The 24,902-nt window shown below is 43.1% G+C and overlaps 1 protein-coding gene across 3 annotated transcripts in view; it reads right to left on the bottom strand.

Moving 5' to 3' along the window:
• The window catches only part of SFXN3 (sideroflexin 3), a 60,412-nt gene that overhangs the window by 22,420 nt on the left and 13,090 nt on the right, over positions 1-24,902 (bottom strand). For 2 of the 3 annotated variants that reach the window (XM_082269306.1, XM_082269305.1), the window contains exons 2-6: positions 23,856-24,022; positions 21,080-21,250; positions 16,764-16,862; positions 14,194-14,269; positions 12,086-12,171 (exon numbers count right to left, since the gene is read on the bottom strand). In XM_082269306.1, coding sequence (XP_082125432.1) covers positions 12,086-12,171; positions 14,194-14,269; positions 16,764-16,862; positions 21,080-21,250; positions 23,856-24,019 — 596 coding nt within the window. In that variant the 5' untranslated portion in view covers positions 24,020-24,022. Of the gene's footprint in view, positions 1-12,085; positions 12,172-14,193; positions 14,270-16,763; positions 16,863-21,079; positions 21,251-23,855; positions 24,026-24,902 lie in introns of all 3 variants that reach the window. The other variant, XM_082269304.1, reaches the window with a different exon arrangement.

Raw genomic sequence — 24,902 nt, 5'->3', positions numbered from 1 at the left:
CTTCAGGCTATTGTGGGCACCCCATGCTCATAGCAATGCTGCCTTTTTCACAGACTGTCATAAGTGCCTATGGGAACTTAAATAAATAACCTAAATAGCTGCCAATTGTCTCTGAATTCCAAAGACAGTCTCAGATTTGGAAGAATTGGTATTTCAATTTTTGGGCAACTGAAATCGTCCAGCAGATTTAAGATAAACTGTATAGTGGCTAAGTGGTTAGCACTGCTGCCTTGCAGCATTAGGGTCGTCGGTTTGAATCCCAAGTACGGCACTACCTATTTGGAGTTTGAATGATCTCCCTGTGCCTGTGTGGGTTTCCTCCCACAATTCAAAGACATGCTGCTAGGTAATTGGCCCTAGTATGTGTATATATAAATTTAAGTTAGGGATCTAGACTGTAAGCTCCTTAACCACTTCAGCCCCGGAAGATTTTACCCCCTTCCTGACCAGGCCCTATTTTGCGATTCGGCACTGCGTGACTTTAACGGACAATTGCGCGGTCGTGCGAAGCTGTACCCAAATTAAATTGATGTCCTTTTTTTCCCACAAACAGAGCTTTCTTTTGGTGGTATTTGATCACCTGTGTGATTTTTACTTTTTGCGCTATAAACAAAAAAAGAGCGACAATTTTTAAAAAATAAAAATATTTTTCACATTTTTTTATATGAAATTCCCAAAAAAAAATAATGTAAAAATCAAACTTTTTAACATTTTAGGCCAATTTGTTTTCTGCTACATATGTTTGGTAAAAAAAAAAAAAAAAATCGCAATAATTGGTTTGCGCAAAAGTTATTGGGTTTACTAACTACGGGAAATATTTTTGTCATTTTTATTGTTTTTTTTTTAACGAGTAATGGCGGTGATCTGCGTTTTTTTTTTTTTTGCGGGACTGCGACATTGCGGCGGACGGATCGGACCCTTGACTGAAATTTTTGACACTTTTGGGGGTACCAGTGACATTACTACAGTAATCAGTGCTATACATATGCACTGTTACTGTAAAAATGGCACTGGCAGGGAAGGGGTTAACTTTATTGGTGATCAAGGGGTTAAGTGTGTCCCTAGGGGCGTGCTTCTAACTGTAAAGGGGTGTGGCTAGTGATGTAACCACAGAGACATACGATCCTACATAGCAGGATCGTATGATCTCTGCAGTTAGATCAGGGAGAATGACAGGCGGCTTTGTTTACATTAGCCGCCTGCCTTTCTCTCTCTGCACCGGGAGATTGCGGGTGACCGGCAGACATCGGAACCGCCGGTCACTCGCGCGGACATGTCAGGGAACGAGCGGGGGGCGGGAGCGCGCGCTCGCCCCCTAGAGGCTTGTAGGCAAGCGATGTAGTAATACGTCACTTTGCCTGTTCGGGGCTGACTGCCGCCGTAAATAGTCTTTATTTAGTATTTACGGCGGTCGGCAAGTGGTTAAAGGACAATGACTAATGTGCATGTACAATAAATATGTAAAGGGCTGTGAAAATTGACAATGCTATATAAGTACCTGTAACAAATAGTTTATCAGGAATTTTAAGAAAATAGTTACCGGTGTCCAACATAAAATATATATGTATTGCAAATTAGAGGAAACCTGTGCTGAAATAAATATGGAGGCTGAAAAGCTGACCTACTTTTAAGAATGCTAGTTTCCTGGCTGTCATGCTGATACAATGGCTTTACTACCCTCTGAGTCAAGATATGCAGATCAGAGGAGTCAGGGTGAAGTCAGAACACCTAATCTGGAGATTTGTTTAGTCAGTGACTTCTAGTGTTGGGATCAACATGATGGTCAGGCAACTCAAATTTTTGAAAGAGAATGTCAGCAATAGAGGCTTGCATACCTACTTTGTACAGGTTTACTTTATTAACACCTTTCCGACTGCCCGCCGCAGGTTTACTGGCTAGCCCTACATCGGTCGTGCGCGCGTTGCTGGGGGGCGGGCGCACGCCGCCCCCACTAAGCAGCGGGGATGCCGATCCACAGGGTGGGTGGCCGCGTTTGCCGATGGGCATGCGCTGAGAGATGTAATCACAGCTGACCATTCTTCTCTCTGAAATGATCACAGAGCACCTGTGATCCTTCTATATAGGATCACAGGTCTCTGTAATCATTTCACAATCCCCTCCCCCCACAGTTAGTAAACACTCCCATAGGCTCACACTTAGCCCTTTGATCACCCTTAGGTTAACCCCCCACCCTGCCAATGTCATTATTACAGTAACAGTGCATATTTTTAGCACTGATTACTGTAGTAATGTCACTGGTCCCCCCCCCCCCCCAAAAAAAAAGTGTCAAAAATGTCAGTTAGGGTCTGATTTGTCCTCCGCAATGTCGCAGTCCCCGCTAAAATTCGCAGATCACAACCATTACCAGTAAAAAACATAAAATAAATAACAATGACAAATCGTTCCCCTTGATTGTAGATGCGCTAACTTTTGCGCAAAGCAAAATATGCTTGTTGCTATTTTATTACCAAAAATATGTAGCAGAATACACATTGGCCTGAAAGGATGAAAAATTTTGATTTATAAATGTTTTTCCTTCAGAAAGGGAAAAATATATATATTTTTTTTTTTCAGAATTGTCGCTCTTTTTTTGTTTATAACACAAAAAATAAAAATCACACAGGTGATCAAATACCACCAAAAGAAAGCTCTATTTGTCGGGGGGGGGGGGGGAGGACATACATTTTATTTGGGTATAATGGTGCACGACTGTGCAATTTTCTGTTAAAGTAGCACAGTGCCGAATTGCAAAAAATGGCCTGGTCATTAAGGGGCAAATCCTTCCTGTCCAGAACTGGCTAAGAATGCTAGAAGTTTGTACAGCCGCTGAGACAAAACTGTAGCAAGTGTCCTTTATGAATCCCAGCATCTATACTGTTGTAGAGGGGGGAAGATGTTTTCTAATGCACAGCTGGCTTCCTGTCCATAGAACAACACAAAAAAGGTGCATTACAATTATACAGGTAAAGGGACCTGAGAAGGTACTCTGGAAGCTGTGCTGTACAGTCTAATGTCAAAGTTACTGTAAGTACCTGTGCTGTACAATCATATACTAAAGGTATTGTGATAAATGGGCTGTACGATCGTATATTGAAGGTACTCTGTTAACTGTGATGTATAGTCATATACCGATAGTACTCTGTTAACTGTGCTGTATAGTCATATACCGATAGTACTCTGTTAACTGTGCTGTGTAGTCATATACCGATAGTACTCTGTTAACTGTGCTGTATAGTCATATATAAACGATGGTACTCCGGGAACTGTGATGTATAGTCATATACTGATGGTACTCTGTTAACTGTGCTGTATAGTCATATATAAACGATGGTACTCCGGGAACTGTGATGTATAGTCATATACTGATGGTACTCTGTTAACTGTGATGTATAGTCATATACCGATAGTACTCTGTTAACTGTGCTGTATAGTCATATACCGATAGTACTCTGTTAACTGTGCTGTATAGTCATATACCGATAGTACTCTGTTAACTGTGCTGTGTAGTCATATACCGATAGTACTCTGTTAACTGTGCTGTATAGTCATATATAAACGATGGTACTCCGGGAACTGTGATGTATAGTCATATACTGATGGTACTCTGTTAACTGTGCTGTATAGTCATATATAAACGATGGTACTCCGGGAACTGTGATGTATAGTCATATACTGATGGTACTCTGTTAACTGTGATGTATAGTCATATACCGATGGTACTCTGGGAACTGTGATGTATAGTCATATACCGATGGTACTCTGGGAACTGTGATGTATAGTCATATACCGATGGTACTCTGGGAACTGTGATGTATAGTCATATACCGATGGTACTCTGGGAACTGTGATGTATAGTCATATACCGATGGTACTCTGGGAACTGTGATGTATAGTCATATACCGATAGTACTCTGGGAACTGTGCTGTATAGTCATATACCGATGGTACTCTGGGAACTGTGCTGTATAGTCATATACCGATGGTACTCTGGTCACTGTGCTGTATAGTCATATACCGATGGTACTCTGGTCACTGTGCTGTATAGTCATATACCGGTGGTACTCTGGGAACTGTGCTGTATAGTCATATACCAATGGTACTCTGGGAACTGTGCTGTATAGTCATATACCAATGGTACTCTGGGAACTGTGCTGTATAGTCATATACCGATGGTACTCTGGGAACTGTGCTGTATAGTCATATACCGATGGTACTCTGGGAACTGTGCTGTATAGTCATATACCGATGGTACTCTGGGAACTGTGCTGTATAGTCATATACCGATGGTACTCTGGGAACTGTGCTGTATAGTCATATACCGATGGTACTCTGGGAACTGTGCTGTATAGTCATATACCGATGGTACTCTGGGAACTGTGCTGTATAGTCATATACCAATGGTACTCTTGTAACTGATGCAGGTTATCTACCAAAGGTTCTCTGGTAACCGTTATGTATGATTATATACCAAAGGAGCTCTGATAACTGCATTGTATGATCATATACTTAAGAGTGCCAGTTACAGATAGCGGAGGACATATAGATTATACAGCAGCAGGGTGGTAGCAATACATAGCAAACTCAATTCATCAAAGATTTACCTTGCTAGGAAAGCTGGGATCAAAGTTTAAAAAATAATACACTGGGGTATTAAACCAAGCAGCCTGTGCACTCCCCATAAAAATGGAGTTCTGCTTGGTAATGACCTCACAATATAGTACCTGTGCACACATTCCAGGAATGAAAAGCCTACAGCTTGGATAATGCCCGCTTTCCTTCACTAGATCTCTATACTAAAGTGCAGCTTTAATTAATGATTGTCAGGTGCTCCCAGCTCAGCATGCTTCGTGACTGCATGAGGCTGGGGTCAGGCTTTGTGATTACTAAAAACAATATTTGTTCAAAGTATCCTATCATGAATATAGTACAGAGGCTGCCAATGTTTCTGGCTGTCTGAAAATGCTAATTTCCTGGATGTTATCCTCCCCCCTCCAGTGGTTTCTGAGTAACTATAGGCATGCCTATCAGTAGAAGTCTTCATCTGCATGTCTGTTCAGGGCAGTGATTGAACACTTTTAAGCCACTGAGCTACTGCCAGACAGCCAAGTAACTAACATTTACAGAAGGATAGCTCAGCAATGGCCGCCTCCATGTGTCATGTATGACAGTTTTCATTTAAAGATAAATCTCAGGCAAACCTACAACAAATGCAACACAGAACTCATTACAGAGCAACCAATGTAAGTACTTGTATATGTCTGGTATCAGTCCCTGTACAGTGGGGTGGTTTCCCTGTTGTGTAATCTCTGAACATGCTCATATGGAGGATTGCAGTATCAAAAACGCTGATTGCAAAGTAACAAGCCAGTGGTCTAGGCTCCTCAGTTATAGTGGAACTATACCCCACCATGTCCTGCAGGTCATGCTGAGACCTGTAGTTCCATCATGCCTTGAAAACCTTAGGACATTCCCAGTGTAAGAAAAACACACTGTAGACTTCATGTAGAAAAATGCAAAATAAAACCTGTCCTCTGTTTTCTCCTGAAATTCACACAGTACTAAGCTAATCACAAACCGCAAATGGTAGTGGCATGTTAGCACATAGTGTGACCATCACCTTACTTACTGTGATTAAATGATGAACCTATACCCACAAGAAAAGATGGGTCATCGGCAAAACATTTCCAAAATAACTTGTGTATACTGAGGATAAGATGGTGGGAGCTCATTCACAGGTATATGTGTTGTCACAGCTTGATGCTCACTAAGCACAGAATCACACTGGCTACTTTTTAGCAGCTCACTCGCACTATTGAGTTGACAACTACTGGAAACCATTCACACTTATGTGTCGCAGTAACGTAAGGTAAAATGCAAAGTAGTGCAACTTTTGTGCTTCCACATTTTGATGTGAATTTCATGCATTTTTTATGCGCCCCCATTGAAGTTTATGGGGCTAACAACACACCAGAAGAAGTGCCTGCACCTTTTTCCAAGGCAAGCATAAGCACATTGCGTAGGATTGAACAGGCCTTATAAACAATGATGGGATTCCTCTTAACCAGGAATGGGTTCAGGTGTGTTCAGGATACCACCAGGAAGCCATTACTGCACACAGCTAATCAAAGGCATTGAGACATTTGTCTCAATGCCTGTGATTAGCAGTGTCGGATTCCTGGCAGGATCAGGCAGGTGGGATTTTTTTTTTTACCAAAAACATGTAGCAGAATGCATATTGACCTCAATTTTTTTTTTAATGGATATGTTTTATAGCAGAAAGTAAAAAATGGAACCATAGATTTTAATGGGAATGCATAAAAAAAAACCCAAAGTGTGAACCTAGCCTAATTCAGTAGCAGGCAATGCACCCACAGTGAAGCGAATGGCAACACACAACCTGTGCATTGCGATGCACAGCACTGTAAAAAAAAATTAGTGTCCGATTTTGGCTGAGCTGTAGTTCCGAAGGAATAAGCTGCCCTAGCAGTACGCACTTTAACCGCTTGCCGACCGCCACAAGTAAATTTACTGCGGCGGTCAGCCCCGGCCAGGCAGAGTGACGTTAATTAACGTCACTAGCCTGGGAGGGTCTGAGGAGAGAGCAGGCGCGCTCCCGCTCCCCCACGGTCACGGATCCCCCCGCGCGTGTGACCGGCGGACCCGATGTCACTCGGCGATCATCGGGGGAGAGGGAGAAAGTCAGGCGGCTTGTGTAAACAAGCTGCCTGTCATTCTCCTCGGTGTAAAAACACTAATCATACGGTTCTACTATGTAGAACCGTTGATCAGTGTCCTTACGCCTCAAGCCACAGCCAATCACAGTAAGAATCACGCCCCTAGGGACACACACCGCCCCTCCCTCTCAAATAAAGTTAACCCCTTCACTACCAGTGTATTTTTACAGTAACCGTGCATATGTATAGCACTGATTACTGTAGAAATGTCACTGGTAACCCCAAAAGTGTCAAAAATGTCAGTCAAGGGTCCGATCTGTCCGCCACAATGTCGCAGTACCGCAAAAAAAATCGCAGATCGCCGCCATTACGCGTTAAAAAAAAAACAACAAAAATGACAAAAATCTTTCCCTTTGTTAGTAAACGCGATAACTTTTGCGCAAACCAATAAAAATACGCTTTTTGCGATTTTTTTTTTTTTTTTACCAAACATATGTAGCATAAAACAAATTGGCCGAAAATGTTAAAAAATTTTGATTTTTACATTTTTTTTTTTTGGGGAATTTCATATAAAAAAATGTGAAAAATATTGTTATTTTTGCAAAATTTACGCTCTTTTTTTGTTTATAGCGCAAAAAGTAAAAAGCGCACAGGTGATCAAATACCACCAAAAGAAAGCTCTGTTTGTGGGAAAAAAGGACGTCAAATTCGTTTAGGTACAGCGTCGCACGACCGCGCAATTGTCCGTTAAAGTCACGCAGTGCCGAATCGCAAAATACCCCCTGGTCGTTTAGCAGCCAAATCCTCCGGGGCTTAAGTGGTTAAAGGAAAAGTATAGCCAAAGCTATTTTGGCTACAGTTTTCCTGTAGGTCACAGCAGTTCATTCTGCACACCTGTTACCCGTTTTCAGCCGACAGTGGGCTAAAGTCAACTGTCTGCTAACGTCACAGAGCCAGTCCATGCTCTGAAAATGGTAGGGATCCACTTAGAAACCTTAATTAGCACCTGGCTCAGCCTCTCTGGGATTTGCTGAGAGGCTGAGCCAGCCCCTCATGTCCCCTCTATAGCCCAGCGCTCACCAGAGCAGAGAGCCGGAGACTGACAGTCACAGGGGAGAACTGAGCGATCGGTGTTGTTTGATCGCTCGGTTCTCAGTGCAAAGGCAGCAGGAGACAGATTCCATGCTACATCCACCTAGGTGAAGTTAAGGCCTCATGCATACTGGACCTTTTTTACAGGTGCGGTTTTTGGTTTCAGGCATTTTTTTCTGCAACCAGTAAACTTCCCAGCATGTTATCCTATGTGTCCATGCACACATAGGCTGTTATCAGCGTTTTTTTGGCAGGAGTGTTTCTGGCTGGAAAAAAAACACAGTACTAGAAACGCTCTAACTCTGAAAAACATGGCTATTCTGTGTTTATGAGAGTTTTTGAGCCGTAAGCTTTTGTGTAGTATAGTTTGCTGAAAAATGCTACTGCAAAAACGCTGCAAAACTCATTCTACAGCTACAGCTTCTACATCTAACGCTACTGGCCTTATTATAACTTCCAGTGTGCATGAGGCCTTCATTTTGTAGTTGAGCATCATGGGAAATGTAGTTCCAAAACATCTGGGGTGCCAAGGTTCGCCATCACTGGGTTAGGCCCTGTTCACACCTGAGCGTTTTTCAGCTCGTAAAATGTTCATCTGTGAAGTCTCAAAACGCCCAACAAGCAAAATCTCATTAATTTCAAGGGCCCCTGTTCACATATGAGCGTTTTGTCGCCTGAAGCTCAAAAAAGTACATGAGCTTCTTTTTTGGCAGATTACAAATGTTTTTGGTCCAAACATCTGCAAAAAAAGCGCCTGAAAAACACAAACAAAACCGCCTGAAAACAATACGCTCAGGTGTGAATGGAGCCTTAGGCTTCATTCACATGTCAGCGTAGCGATTGTGGGCAGAATCACCGCGATTCTGCCCGCGATCCGGAAATCATTGCAAATCGCGGGACGCCTGTGCTTTGCCCGTGATTTGCAATAGCATCCCAAACGCTGTGCATGTTGCCGCGATTTGCGCCTGCCGAATCGCGGTAACATCGCGCAAAAAAAAATCGTGGGACGCATTACGCCCAAAAAAGTACAAGAGCTTCTTTGGAGCGTAATGCGTCCCGCGATTTTTTTTGCGCGATGTTACCACGATTCGGCAGGCGGAAATCGCGGCAACATCGCTCAGCGTCCCGCGATTTGCAATGATTTCCGGATCGCAGGCGGAATCGCGGCGATTCTGCCCGCGATCCATACGCTGACATGTGAATGCAGCCTTAGTGTTTCATGGGATGAAGATGAACAAGTTTGTTATATATTACAAGAGCTAACATAAACAAGTTGGACATAGTTACATAGTTGTTAGGCTCCGTTCACATGTAGGTGTTTTTGGGGAGTTTTTCTGCTCTAGGATCAGCTCTCAAAAACGCCCAACAACACAAATCCTATTCATTTCAATGGCCCCTGTTCACATCTGAGCGTTTTGACGCTGTGAGCAAAACGCCCAACGGTCAAAAAAGTACATGAGCTTCTTTTTGGGCAGATTACAGGTGTTTTCCATTGGTCTCTATTCAATCTAAAAACGCCTGCACAAAAAACGCCTGTAAAAACGCCTGTAGATCGCGGTAAAATCGCTGTAAAAATCGCGGTAAAAAAACGCGAAAAAGCTACGCTCAGGTGTGAATGTAGCCTTATAAAGGTTGAAAAAAATGCACTAGTCCATCCAGTTCAACCTGTGTGTATGTTTATGTCACTACCATCTTCAATATCCCAGTACATAGTGTCTGCTAATGAACACAACTAAGAGACACCGTCTACTGTGGAAGGGAGTTCCACATCCTTATCACTCTAACAGTAAAGAACCCCTTATGCAGTTTAAGATTGTACAACTTCTCATCCAACTACACTTTTAGTTGAAGTGATTGTAAAGTCTTGTTTTTTTTTTCAATAAAAATAACAAACATGTCATACTCACCTCCTCTGTGTAGTTGGTTTGCACAGAGCAGCCCTGATCCTCCTTTTCTCTGGTCTCTCTCTGCTGCTCCTAGCCCCTCTCTTCTGTCGAGTGTCCCAGAGCAAGCAGCTTGCTATGGGGACACCCGAGCCGAGCTGCAGCTCTGTGACCATTCATACACAGAGCTGTGGTTTTGGCCCTGCCCCTCTCTCTCTCCTGATTGGCTAACTAAATTTGACTGACAGCCGCATGAGCCAAACCGTGGCTGTGTGTCAGCCAATCAGGAGTGAGAGTCCCGGAGGGCCGAGGGACTTGTGCACATCGCTGCACAGGGATGGGGCTCAGGTAAGTATTAGGTGTACTGGGGGGGCTGCTACACACAGAAGGTTTTTTTTTATCTTAATGCATAGAATACATTAAGATAAAAAACCTTCTGACTTTACAACTCCATTAATCTAGCATTTCAAAGATTCATACAGTGCAGAGCCCTTCTCTGCTCACTCACAGCTGCCAAAATAAAAAGAGCCTTCACAAATGTTTATCAACATTGCTCAGTGCTGAGAGATATCTATAAACATTGTATCCTTTGGTTCTTTTAGATCAAATGGATTAATTTTGGTCTGTGATGAGGTCAGTTTAACCACTTAAAGAGGTTGTAAACCTCAGAATTAAAAAAAAAAAAAAAACGAACACCTGAAAGAGAAACACATAATGAGCTAGTATGCATCGCATACTAGCTCATTATGAAATACTTACCTTAGAACGAAGCCCCGAAGTGCCAACCGCTCATCTCTCTCATGGGTAACATGTTGTGTCGCCCTTCTTCCGGGTTTGCTGCATCCGGCCATCTGATTGGCTGGAGCCACAATGACGTCACTCCCGCGCATGCGCACTGGAGCTGACGGTCACGGCACGGGGCTCTAAAGGAACGGCACAAGCGGCCGTTCCTTCAGAGCACATGCGCAAGTGATGTCACTGGCTGCATGCAAAGTAAATATCTCCTAAACGGTACATGTTTAGGAGATATTTACAGTACCTATAGGTAAGCCTTAATATAGGCTTACCTATAGGTACAAGTTGCAGAGGGGGGTTTACTTCCTCTTTAAAAGACTAAGCCTTTTTCTGACACTTGTTACTTACAAGTTAAAATCAGTATTTTCTGCTACAAAATTACGTAGAATCCCCCAAATTATATATATATATATATATATATATATATATATATATATATATATATATATATATTTGCAGAGACCTTAGAGAATAAAATGGCGGTCATTGCAATATTTTATGTCGACTCGAACACCAAGCCCATCCCTACTTTGTATCATCAGCAAATGCTGAGAACTATTTTTCCAACCTCCTATATCATTTTTTAACAAGTTGAACAGAACTGGTCCCAGAACAGAGCCTTGGGGGAACCCCTTTACAACCCTTGAGCAATCAGATAATACACCATGAATCGCTACCATCTGGACATGCTCTTGCAACCAATTTTTTTTATCGAGGTACATATGATTTCACCAATGCCAAAAGATCTTTATTTGTAAATTAAAGTGTCACTAAACCCACATCTTAAAAAACTATCAATAAATGCTGTATTACATGCTGTTCATACTCAATCACTATGAGATTAATTTTCTGTATTCTGTATTCTGCAACAAATCTGGTTGATGCTGTTGTCTTCTATCTCTCCCTTCTGTCAAGGTCCCTAATTCAGCTAGGGATTTTGCAGAACAGTGTAGGCAGTTCTGTACATGCTCAGTTTTCAGCGAGTTTCCATGCTGAGCATTTCCTCTTGCCACATTTATGTGACTATAGAGTCACACTTGTGGGCGTATACATAGTGGTAACTGATAGCCCACTTCCTCTCTCCTCCTCCATGCCCACTAACCAGATAAACACAATGGGGGCTGGTTATTACATGTAGATTGATTGAGGCTTTACCTCCCTCTTATTCTAAGTCACAGGCTATGACTGGCAGATTCCTGCAACTGCAACCACTTGCTCAAGTGTGAACCTAGCCTAACTGTGTAAGGAGATAGGTCTCCTCTTTCTCCCTAAGGTTAGGGGACCTATAGCATACACCCAAAATTAACATTTATTTCATACCTTTGAAGCTCCAGCCACAAAGAGTCCACCTCCTCACTAGCCCCATTACCAATTTCCCCCCTCCTATTAACTATAAAATCACTCTTGACATACAGGCACACCTTTCCTCCTCTTTTGCCTGTCCTGTCCCTTGATACAGGGTGAACCCTTGGATAGTTGAAAGCCAATCATGTGAGCTGTCAAACCAGGTTTGTGATAATCCCACAAAGTCAAACTCATTACATTTTATTAACGAGACTTCTAGTGTGTACAATGGACACTTTTTTTTTTCTTCAGTGGTAAGCACCTACGTATATATACAATATAGGGAAATGACCTTACCGTTGTCTCATAAAGGGGATATTGATGCAGTTGGCAGCTGCTACAGCAGCGAATGGCACAAAACGTCCAACCAGGGATGGCAGATGCTGCCAATAAACAAAAGAAAAACATTTTTAATATGCTGAAAATATATTACCTAAGCACATGTTACATCAAGAAGCTCACAAAGCTTACAGCGACTGTCATGGCATGGCTTGCTGTACTGAGAATGCTGCACAGGTAGTGAAAACCAAGTCCTTGTGGCTGTGCATGCTGCCATTGCTGGTCTATCACAATTAAAATCCTAGTTCCCTGACTTTCATGCTGACCCCTTGCTTTAATGGTTAGTTATTTACCTGAAACAAGCACATTCCAGGTTAAAGTGAAAACAATTAGCTTGCTGTAAATTGTATTAAATTGCACTAACATTTGAAAGAAAAATGCTTCTTATTTGTAATTATGTCTGCACAAGGGAGAAGCCAAGTTAATTACATATGCAGGCTCTGCTTCCTTCTTTTTTAGTGCTACACAATGATTTGCCTTAGGTTGGCCATAGAGGAGTGGATGCTTATGAGTTATCACTTTAAAGACAAAACAGGTCTAGTGTGTATCTTGCTTGTCACCCGAACAGACCTAACAGTATGTATAAGGTGAGGTGCTCAGAAAGGAAAGAAAAGGATCAGCTTTAGCAAGAGATTCCCCATGAAGCTGAAAAATCTCTAAACACAAGCGTCTAATGGTGAAAAGAACTCAGTTCTCACCATATTTAACCCTAAAAAGCCCAACTCTAACTTCAGTACAACATTGGGCCCTTGGATCAGGGGCAGGATTTGGTTCTACATGGCCAACCCCTTCTTTATAATTCCCATTCTCAATTTCAGTGTTAGTCAAGTCTGGAGATTTTTATTTGGGGAGGGTTAGAACTTCCAATGAATGGACAATATTTATTATTGTCTCTATCTTCCCATGCTGGTGACAACCTTATCCCCCATTTCTTGTACGGCTGTCACAAGAACAAGAAGCCACAGGGACAGGAAAAAATTCCGCACACAAAAAGGACAAAAAAACGGAAAAACATTTTGATCTCTTCCCTACTCTATCCAACAGTTACTAAAAAGTTGTTTGAAGGTAGGTTTTAAAATGGACTGCAAAATAAATATTAAAATAACCTAAAAAAACACTATTTCCCTTTTTTAATGTAGCAAATTACAGTTATCCATAGCAGCCAATTCATTTGCAACTTCCTCAGGGTAATCTGTAGATGATATGTAACAATATAAGGCTGAGAAATAAAAGATCCACCAGCAGAAGAGGCTATGAGGTCCCAGTGGAATCTGGCTGTATAGTGTAAATTCCAGTTTTCCTTGTCAGGAAGCCCACAGTGGCTGTGTACACAATATACAAGTCAATGACTGCAAGCGGCTATTTACGTATATATGCAAGTACCCATATACATGCAGGTGTACTACTATAGACACCGTGATCTGCATTTAGAGTTCTACACGTATTTAAGCAAGAACATGCGTATAAATGCATATATTTGCGTACAGCCATTGGGGTTGATTTACTAAAACTGGAGAAGAGAAAATATGGTGTAACTGTGCATGGTAGCCAATCAGCTTTCAACTTCAGCTTGTTCAATTAGGCTTTAACAAAAAAACCTGGAAATCGATTGGTTTCTTTGCAGAGCTGCACCAGATTTTGTACTCTCCGGTTTTAGGCAATCAAACCCATGGACTCCCTATAGGGAGGTTTACACAACACCTGTGGGCTTCTTGGTTGGGACATATGCTGAAATTTACACTATACAGCCAGATACAGCTGTGTATATGAGCCCTAAGGCTGGGTTCACATATATGCAGCTGTGGTTTGCAGTCTGGGGTCCAGTGCGTTTCTGTTAACCGTTTCAGGTGCTATTCAGGTGCACATTTTTACGGGAATTCGCACCTGAACTGGACCTAAAAACCACACTGCACATGTGTGAACCGGCTCCATTGAAAGCCTGTCACATTAGCATGTTATGCGAATTTGATGCGGTTAAAAACTCATCCAATTCTCATATATGTGAACCCCGCCTAAAAGTCAGCTGTGGGATTAGCAGTAATATGTGTTATGCAAAACATGTTTACCTTGGTTAGTGACTTCAGGCCTAGCGCTGTCACCACAGCCCCTGTAGTAGCACTCACATAAGCTGTGGCTAGTTGGCTGCAAGGAAAAATAATACAATTATTATATGTAATATACTGGTGTATGTACAGTATGCTGAGTGAATGATACATGCATATAATCTGATTTAGCCCGCATTCACATTGGTTCAATTTGACATGCGATCTGATAGGTCAAATCTGAGCCAATTGCCGGCAATGGCAGTGTCTGAATCAGTGCGATGCCGACTTTGCGGTGCCGCACCGATTCCCAAAAGTAGTTTCTGTACTACTTTTGCCGATTGAGGGGGGGGGGGTCAATTTCCATAGACTTCTGTGCAGGAACCCTCACAGATGGTCTGTGAAATCACCCCCCGAAGTCGTACTGAAATGCCGGCTTGAACATGCTCAATTTCAAAATGGCCTCAGTGTGAACCTGGGCTGATTATTAGACATATCTAATTTCTATCAGCACTACTGGTAGAAGCATATCCTATTCCAATATATTTAAAGGGCAGTACTGCAGTCAATAGCAGCAAAGCTTTAGGGTAGGGGCTACTGTACATAGGCTCCCAAGATCACTTTGTCCTCTAGCCCCAGTTCACATTGGCGCGATTTGACATGCAAAACAGCATGCCAAATCGCAGCCTATTACCAGCAACAGCACTGTCCCAATCGGTGTGACGATGACCTTGCAGTGCCACACCGATTTTCAAAAGTTGTTCCTGCACTACTTTTGGCAATTTCGGGGGCAATTTCAATAGACATCTGTGCATGAACCTGCACAGATGTCTTTCAAATCGCTGCTGAACTCGCACTGAAATGCAGGTTTGAAATAATGCGAGTTCAGCTGAACTTGCACAATTAAAACGCACATTTAGTGTAAATGAGGGCTTACTCTTATTACTCCTTATATAACAAAGTGAAGACATGGTAAATGCATTGTAAAAACAAAGGCTGATTTACTAAAGGAGTTGAGAATGTTCACACCATAAATTCACTTCCATTATCCAGTCATGTTCTGATGGAATAATTAAACAGGAATTTGCTTTTCCCATGATTGAATAACACAATTCATTTTGTGAAATATCTCAACTCATTTAGCCATAAGGTACACACTTTACATTTGCATCCCAATATACAGTATTTATTCTATTAACCCTAGGAGCCAATTTACACTATTGCATTTAATACATGCCTTCTAATGCGCTAAAATGCGTGTTTTATGATTCCCCATAATAAAAATAGTGTCTATTCCCATCTCAGCGCTACAGTGCACCACATTTCTAAAAATACGATATGTCCAGCTTTATTTTCTCTGTTTAAGTGCATTAGGAGCCTCAGAAGTCAATAGCATTTAGGGGTAGACGATATGTTTTTTTTCAGGGCCAATACCGATACCGATATTTTGGTCACAACGTATCGGTATCGGCTGATATGGGCCAATATTTTGTACATTTAAAGCTTTGAAAAATAAAGACAATTTTTGACACAAATCTGGTACTGAACATGTTCATTTTTGTTTAATGCTTAATGGCTGGCTTTCTGGCACCCTGTGGTGGGTGGCTGGCTGGCTGGCACCCTGTGGTGGGTGGCTGGCTGGCACCCTGTGGTAGGTGGGTGTCTGGCACAGGGTCTGTGGGTGGCTGGCTGGTACAGGGCCTATGGGCGGCTGGCTGGTACAGTGCCTGTGGCTGGTTGGTACAGGGCCTGTGGGTGGCTGGCTGTCTGGCACCGTGTCCGTGGGTGGCTGGCTGTCTGGCACCCTGTCCATGGGTGGCTGGCTGTCTGGTACTCTGTGGTGGGTGGCTGGCTGTCTGGCACCCTGTGGTGGGTGGCTGGCTGGCACCCTGTGGTGGGTGGCTGGCTGGCTGGCACAGGGACTGTGGGTGGCTAGTTGGCTGGTACAGGGCCTGTGGGTGGCTGGCTGGCTTGCTGGTACAGTGCCTGTGGCTGGCTGGCTGGTACAGGGCCTGTAGATGTGGGTGGCTGGCTGGCACTGGGCTGCTGTGGGTGGGTGTATGGCTGTGATACACTCCCGCGAGACTAGGCCAACTCCAGACGAGGCTGTCCAAGGCAAGCGAGGCGGCTTAAGAAGGCAGAATGACGTCACAAAAATATCGGCAATATCGGCCAGTTCTGGGGCCGATACCAATATTTTGAGGAAAGTGCATATCGGCCTTGCCGACAATCGGTCTATCCCTAATAGCAATACATCAAAATACATGTAACATGCATTTTAAAGTGTTAAAAATGGGTATGGTCAGTGATTGTTATCTCTATCTACTCCAAATGTCTAAGCAGAAAGAAAACGCACCTGCCTAACGCTACGAAAAAGATACCGAAAAAAAAAAAAACATCAGGAGTTTCAGGGTTATTTTATGTCTAGGTGGAATGGATTTTGGTTGCATAGTTCAGATTTTTACAATACAGCAGCCATGTTAAGCCATCGCTATGTCTGTGTATTGGTAATATGTGTATTTATGCAATGGAATAATACAGTTAATTTTGGTGCAGCCATATAGTAAAAGGCTGAAGTTTGCACATTAGTTTACCTGTTTGTAATTGGTGCGTCTCCACTTCTGTTGGTGTAGTTCACTATAGCATTAAAGGACTGATTCACCCACTGCCAAAATATGACTGCTGGGGTTGTTCTGCGGATAAAATAAATATCAATAGTTTATTTGAACTATCCAGAAATGTTAGCAGAGTATTACAAGATTTGTATTACTTCACACTACTATCTTAATGAATAACATTTGCCATATCATTTGTAAAGCTGGATATACACACACAAGAAAAAAGGCACAAACACTACAGCTCCCATAAACCTACAGATGAAATCCATAAAAAGTCCATATAATATACAATTTTAAACTAGGAAGTCCATTCACTGAGGGCTGCCACCAACATTGGAATAGAAGCCAGATTCCAGCAAGGCTGCAAGTAAAGGAAAGGCGCCTCTAAGTGTAGGATTAAAAACATGAGTTGCCAACTGTATGGTTCTCATTAAAACTGTTTTTAATCCTACACTTGAAGGCACCTCTCCTCCTTGTTTATATGATTATACACACAGAGTTTGTTTTGTTCAACCGGTGGGTTGAACGTAACAAAAAAAAAAAATCTCCCAGATCCCTGCATCCATGCAATTAATGTGCATGCTAGGATTCCTCCACTGTGCTATTGTATTCTGACATTGGGGACTCCCTACTGCCAGAATACACAGTTAAGTTACCATTCAACAGAAGCTGATTCCTGTTGAATAGAGAGGGGATCACATACATTAAAATTCGGTAGGTTCCTGCTGAACCTGGCCGAATTTTGATCAGTGTATACTCTGCTTAAGCCTTTTTTCTACACCTGTCAAGAGAGCCATTGTTGGCCACCTAAAATTGCTAGTTGACTAGCTGTGTGTTGGATTCAAGGCTTCTACATCACAGACCTGGAACAGACGTACAGCAAACCACATACAGAGAAAAGTCATAATTTCTTATCTCTATGCTCGTGTTGTGCTAAGTAATGCCTCGTACACACGTACCGATCGTCGGCCGACCGATCGGCCGTCTTTTGTCCAGGGATGTCCTGTCCGCTGAAAAGTGCAAAAGACTGCACACGAATTTTGTCGGCCAACAACAGCCGACTGCAGAAATTATGTCATGTGATGGTTAACTTTCCGTGTGTTTTTTCTTCTCTGAGCATGCCCAGTCTTACAAATCTGCTGATTGTCGGCCGAATTCTGTACTGACTGAGGAACAATCGGCCGTTCTGGTGTTGGCCAACAAAAATTTTAATGCCTGCACAACAGATTCTGTTCGGCCGAAAATGCGCTGTCGGCTGTCGGAAGCATCATACTAACAAGCCTACAATCGGCCGATCGGTCGTCGGCCGAATATTTACGGCCGACAATCGGTACGTGTGTACGGGGCTTTACTCAGAGTTCATGCAGACATACTATGCACAGAATAGGATTTTAACCTCATTAAAGTACAATGCTACACTTAGATGGTGCTTGTGTTTTCTCCTAGTGAACACAACATGTGCATCTCCCCAGGTGCAGGAAAGCAGCAGGAGATTTTTTCTAGGCAAAAATAAGTACGAATAGTCTGTGTGCATGAACCCTCAGAATATATATTACGTGTGGCACTACCCCCCCCCCCCAGGGGCTGGTGGTAACTGGCTCTCCTACTCCTGCACAGCCAGGCAATACGCATTCTCCACTTGCATCCAGACACAAGAAGTCAGTCCCTTGGCTTTGTTTTTATGTTTTGTTAGGGGTAACAACTTGGATGGGTGAAGGGTTTTATGGGATGCCCAATTTACAGTATCTCACAATAGTGAGAACACCCCTCTCATTTTTGTAAATATTTTATTATATATTTTCATGTGACAACACTGAAGCTGGCAACAAAAGTGAGTATACCCCTAAGTTAAAATGTCCAAATTGGGCCCAAAGTGTCAATATTTTGTGTGGCCACCATTATTTTCCTGCTTTGCCTTAACCCTCTTGGGCATGGAGTTCACCAGAGCTTCACAGGTTGCCACTGGAGTCCTCTTCCACTCCTCCATGACGATATCAGAGCTGGGGATGTTAGAGACCTTGCACTACTCACCTTCCATTTGTGGATGCCCCACAGATGCTCAATAGGGTTTAGGTCTGGAGACATGCTTTGCCAGTCCATCACCTTTACCCTCAGTTTCTTTAGCAAGGCAGTGGTCATCTTGGAGGTGTGTTTGGGGTCGTTATCATGTTGGAATACTGCCCTGAGGCCCAGTCTATGAAGGGAGGGGATCATGCTCTGCTTCAGTAAGTCACAAAACATGTTGGCATTCATGGTCCCTCAATGAACTGTAGCTCCCCAGTGAAGGCAGCACTCATGCCGCTCCAGACTATGACACTCCCACCAACATGCTTGACTGTAGGCAAGACACACTTGTCTTTGGCAGCACTCATACAACTATTTCCAAAAGACAACCTCTAGATATGACCCTGAGCACGTGCACTCAACTTCTTTGGTCGACCATGGCGAGGCCTGTTCTAAGTGGAACCTGTCCTGTTAAACTGCAGTATGGTCTTAGCCACTGTGCTGCAGCTCAGTTTCAGGGTCTTGGCAATCTTCTTATAGCCTAGGTCATCTTTATGTAGAGAAACAATCCTTTTTTCAGATCCTCAGAGTTCTTTGCCATGAGGTGCTATGTTGAACTTCCAGTGACCAGTATGAGAGAGTGAGAATGATAACACCAAATTTAACACACCTGCTCCCCATTCACATCTAAGACCTTGTAACACTAATGAGTCACATGACACTGGGGAGGGAAAATGGCTAATTTGGTCCAATTTGGGCATTTTTACTTAGGGGTGTACTCACTTTTGTTGCCAGCAGTTTATACATTAATGGCTGTGTGTTGATTTATTTTGAGGGGACAGCAAATGTACACTGTTATACAAGCTGTACACTCACTACTTTACATTGTAGCAAAGTGTAATTTCTTCAGTGTTGTCACATGAAAAGATATAAAATATTTACAAAAACGTGAGGGGTGTACTCACTTTTGTGAGATACTGTAAATCAAGAACAACAATGGAACAATTTCCTTCCTCTGTACACAAAAAGATCCCAGACTGCTTCCTCTCCTTTCCTTACACAATCCTTTAGTGGATTTAGAAGCAAAAGCCCATTACAGACTAGGAGCTCTCAGCCACTCTGGAAATAGCACAGAACTTGAGGCAAACTGCATGCAGGAGTGTATCCTCTCCATGAGAAGAACTGATCCCAGCTACACTGCTTGCAGACTCTGCCCGACCTCCTGGCTGCTCTGAACATCGCCCAGGGCAAAGGAAATAAAAGGGCAAAACCCAGCATTGTCCTTTTAGAAAGCTTGCTACATGTGGCAGTCTCCTACACTTGTGAATGTATCTGGGTGTGCGGATGTATTCACTCACACTGTCCTCCTTGCTCCCACTGCTTTTCAGGCAATATTCCATGTCAAACTACTCTGCTAAATGATCACCCTAAGCCAGCCCGAGCCCAGCCTGAAGCTGGGGTCTCCCCTAGGTCTAGGAGACCCTCCTAGGCCACTGACAGCCTCCTCAGCACTGCATCTTTTACCAGACTCCCCTGCTGGCATGACTTATCCATATTTAGGGCTGGCTCAGCCACCCCACCAGGCCCACTGCCTGGGAATAAGTTCCCCTAAGTATGCAGATCAACCCTCCTGGCCTCTGCCCACTAACTTCTGGAAGTTTCTACAAATTTCCAGAATCAGGGGGAGGTACCAGAGACCTGCCTGTATGAGTCATCAAGCCTGATAGGCAATAAACTCTGACCCAAATTCCAGACTCACACTTATCATGAGTCAAATAAATTTGAATGTATGTAAACACTAGCACATTAGAGGGTGCTACAAATGTAATACACAAGTATAGCAACTAGCATTTTCAGAGGGAGAGGTCAACAATAGAAGCTTCCATACCATCTCAGAACAGGATTCTATCTAAAATTATTAAACTAGTTTTGAATGTAGGGATCTCAAAGCACCTAGTATTTAAAGGTATACCTACCTATCAAATACCACAGAAAATATTTTACCAAATGATTATAAGAGATCTCTCTACCACTCTGTCTCTTTCTTTCTAAAAGCAAATTTTTGCCACAATTAAGTTCATAATAGGTAGAAAAATTGTCTGAGAACAGAATAGAAGAGTTTAATGGAGAAATCGCTAAATATAATGAACAAATAGCCATTTTTCCCAATACACCACATTAGATAAATGCAGTAGCTCAATTGTTCATTTCCTTTAGTTTTTGCAAATAAAACATTTGGCTACTGCATTTTTAAGGTTTCCTGGCTTCATGGATGTCTGGGGACATACCTGTAAAATGTCAGCATGCAACCAGTTATAGTCATGTTCATTGGGACCTGTGCAGACATCCTTCCTATCAAGACCATCTTTTCGCCTGTGTCTGGATGGAAAGCAGAATCGTAGATGTATTTGGCTTTCCATAGTTGGTCTTCAGTCAATCCAGGTGTTGGTATTCGGTTTCTGCAAATCAAAGATTTATAAGATTTTTTTTTAAATTAGCCATGAAGATGCAAAGCAAAAAAACAATAGCCTATTTTAAACTACAGGTGTAACTACATGTTCTTGGTCCCCAGTCCTCCATTACAATGCATACCAAGAGACGCACTGTTGTCACTGTTGTTGATGTCATGCTTAGATAGACTGTGTTCCTCTTTATGACTATGGGTCACTGAAGCTCACCATATATTCAGAAATTATGGACAGCTAGGCCTCTCTTATTTCAGGCAATATGGCTAAGAGCATATTCCTCATCCACATGAGCACATTATAATGCAGCTGGTCTGGATGCCATTGACCTAATGGTATTTCAACATTAACTCGAGAAAGGGTCAGATTGGGTGCATCTACTCTGCATTGGGGGCATGTACTCTGCATTGGGGGCATGTATGCTGGTCACTACATTGGGGGCACACTCGCTGATCTCTGCATTGGGGGCATGTATTCTGCATTGGGGGTATGTACTCTGCATTGGGGGCATCTACTCTGCATGGGGGCATCTACTCTGCATTGGGGGCATGTACTCTGCATTGGGGGCATGTATGCTGGTCACTGCATTGGGAGCATGTACGCTGATCTCTGCATTGGGGGAATGGTATGCTGGTCACTGCATTGAAGGGGGCATGTATGCTGGTCTCTGCATTGAAGGGGGCATGTATGCTGGTCTCTGCATTGGGGGCATGTAAGCTGATCTCTGCATTGAAGGGGGCATGTACGCTGGTCCCTGCATTGAAGGGGGCATGTACACTGGACACTGCATTGAAAGGGGGCACGCTGGTCACTGTGCATTGAAAGAGGGCACGCTGGTCACTGTGCATTGAAAGGGGGCACGCTGGTCACTGTGCATTGAAAGGGGGCATGCTGGCCACTGTGCATTGAAAGGGGGCACGCTGGTCTCTCTGCATTGAAAGGGGGCACACTATACCTTAATTATTGAAGGCTCCTTTCAAACTTTTGCGACCTCAAAGTCATGCAGTTTTTACAGGGTTTTTTGCCGCAAAGCAATGCCTTTTACATTTTCTGTTTGCGGCCCCCCCCCCCCCCCCAAAATAAATTTTGAGCAACAGCAGCCACTGGATTAGATCAGTGTTTCTCAACCAGAGTGCCGTCTGAGTTCCCCCAGGGTACCATGAGCATGAAACCCAGTTTGCCCTGGATACGTGTTATGAGTTGCCATAGTGTGGTTGGACCAGCCACCAGCACCATAGCAACCAATGACACTCTGGAGCAGGGGTGTCAAACTCAATTTCATTGCCGACTGAATCAGCATTATGGGTGCCCTCAAAGGGCCGTATCTGTAAAACTAGATGTCCAGGGCACCCCTCTTACACCAGATGTCAAGTGTTTCCCCCACCCTCCCTTACATCACAGTGCACCCTCTATATTGTGCTTCTGAAGAAGCTGGGGAGGGGGGGGTTCTGGGAAGAAGAAGGTGCAGGGTCTGCAGGAGGACCAGAGGAGGGCTGGAGTCAGCCCAGAGTCTGCTGAATACTGAGACCAGGGGATGCGAAGATTCAGGGGGGTGCTGTGGCTGCACAGAGAGGTGCAGGATCTATAGGAGGAGCCTCCCTACTGCCCAGTGCCCACTGCTGAGATGGGGGGTAGAAATTAGCCTCTTCATGGCTGCACAGAAAAGCACAGGGTCTGGCGGGGGAGTTCTGTCCTCTTCTCCGCTGATACAAGATGGAGGTAGAGACAAGAGGATGGCACAGCTGCAGGATGGGTACGAGGGCAACATGAAATGGCCTGGCGGGCCGGATTCAGCCCTTAGGCCTAGTGTTTGATACATAAGCTCTAGAGCCAGGATGCACAATGTCAACAATTGCTATGGTGATGGCGGCCATCTCACCATGTTAACGCATGACTCTGATCCAGGGCAATGACATATTCGCCAGCTGACCATGGATCATCAAATATCTTCCGAAGCTTTCATTACAGAAAGATCACATCACATGCCTAATGAAGGGGTTCTGTGTGGCTCCAAAAACATTGCACTTGGTCCTCTAAGATGTGATCTTTCTGCAATAAAAGCTTTGGACGACATCTGGTGTACTGGCGAATAGATGCATTGATCTGTGATGATTTCAGTGTCCAGCTGGTAGTTGCAGGAGCACCCGCTACAGTTGAGACCATTTCCAGGAACATGCGATGGGAATGTTGAAAATACTTTCTGATCCATGGTAGACCGCATGCAGAGCCACCCCCAGCATTCAAGAAGAGAGGAAATCTGCTTCCCCCTCAACCTCACTGCTGGAACCGAAAGGTAGAGCTCTGATGTGAAGAGGGGACTGTGGTTGTGTGCATTATCCCAGGCTCAGGTTTCCCATTGATAAGTAACATTTTAGTTTTTTTTACATTTTCAAGTTGGGTGTCTTGAGATTTTGCATACTTTTAATGCCATGATTGAAAAAAAAGGTTGAGAAACAAAAAAAGGGTGAGAAATTCTGTTTTAAATTTCAAATGTATTTTTGGGTTGAAATTATGTTTTTTTCATACTGCTTGTATGTGTGTTGCTTTTTAAAGAGTATATGCCAAATTCTAAAAAAGTTTTAGCAGACAGTAAATGAACCTGTAATTTTCTACAATATTCCTTGCTTCCTCTAGCACTTTTGGCCCAAGTAGAACATTGCGTGGATCTGTCACCATGAAGAAATGCCGGGCTCTTCCTTCAAAAGTGCTCTGGTTCCATCGTGGTTCCTTAATGTTGATATTGAAAGGAAGATCTTCAGGCATTGTCTGAAACAAAGAGAAAGACTAATAAGAAACAGGTCAAGTGAGTTCATTCTTAGGTTGTGGTAATGTAATTACCAGGTAGCTCTGAGGTCAAGACTGCGGTTTGTGCTAACTTCTCGAATAATACATCTGAGTTTATTTTGTAAGGAAAGTACATTTCCTATTCCACTGCAATTCAGAAGTTTATCATTCACTGTTTTAACTCCAGAAATTAATTGAGACTGGTTGATATACAAAGTAGATCACTGCTCCTTGCACTTGCTTACTAAATTAGCCTGTTGGTGTTTGCGCACATGGTAATGCTTGTGCAACCGTACATTAGCAATTTACTGGCTATTAAAGTAAATGCATAAAACTGGTGTTTTTAGCTGTTAGCATTAGTTTTACTTTTAAAGGTCTAAAATTGCTGAGAGGTTCACTTTAAGCAGGTCAAGCCAAATTATGCTTCTTTTTCTCATTTGTGTAAAGGTTATCCATGGCAATGGCCAAATCTGGCCAATACATACATTGGTATACATAGATTTAAATACCAAACTCTATATTTAGGGATAGAATAGGTATAGGCATATGGTATTCAAGTGCATTTGCCGTTAGTGCCCTATGGAACCAAACCTCCTATCCTGACCTTTTAAGATCTGCTGGCCTTCAGTGCTAGAGGCATCCCATTTAAAGACAGATAATTGACATTTCATAGCCAAAAAAACTGGCCTGTATATAAGTTTAATCACTAAGGGCACTCCCCACTACTATAAAATCTCCTGGCCCCCATTAAGGCTCTAGTAGCCCCACACTCCCCAAAGCATTGTATGAACTGCACATTTTTCTTTTTTTCTACAGAGAAAGAACTATCTAATACTCCTACACACATAGCTAAGCTCCTCGT

This window comes from Pelophylax lessonae, assembly GCF_965119305.1.
Source record: "Pelophylax lessonae genome assembly, chromosome: 9".
NCBI lineage: Eukaryota > Metazoa > Chordata > Amphibia > Anura > Ranidae > Pelophylax > Pelophylax lessonae.
This window is presented reverse-complemented; position numbering and strand designations above follow the sequence as displayed.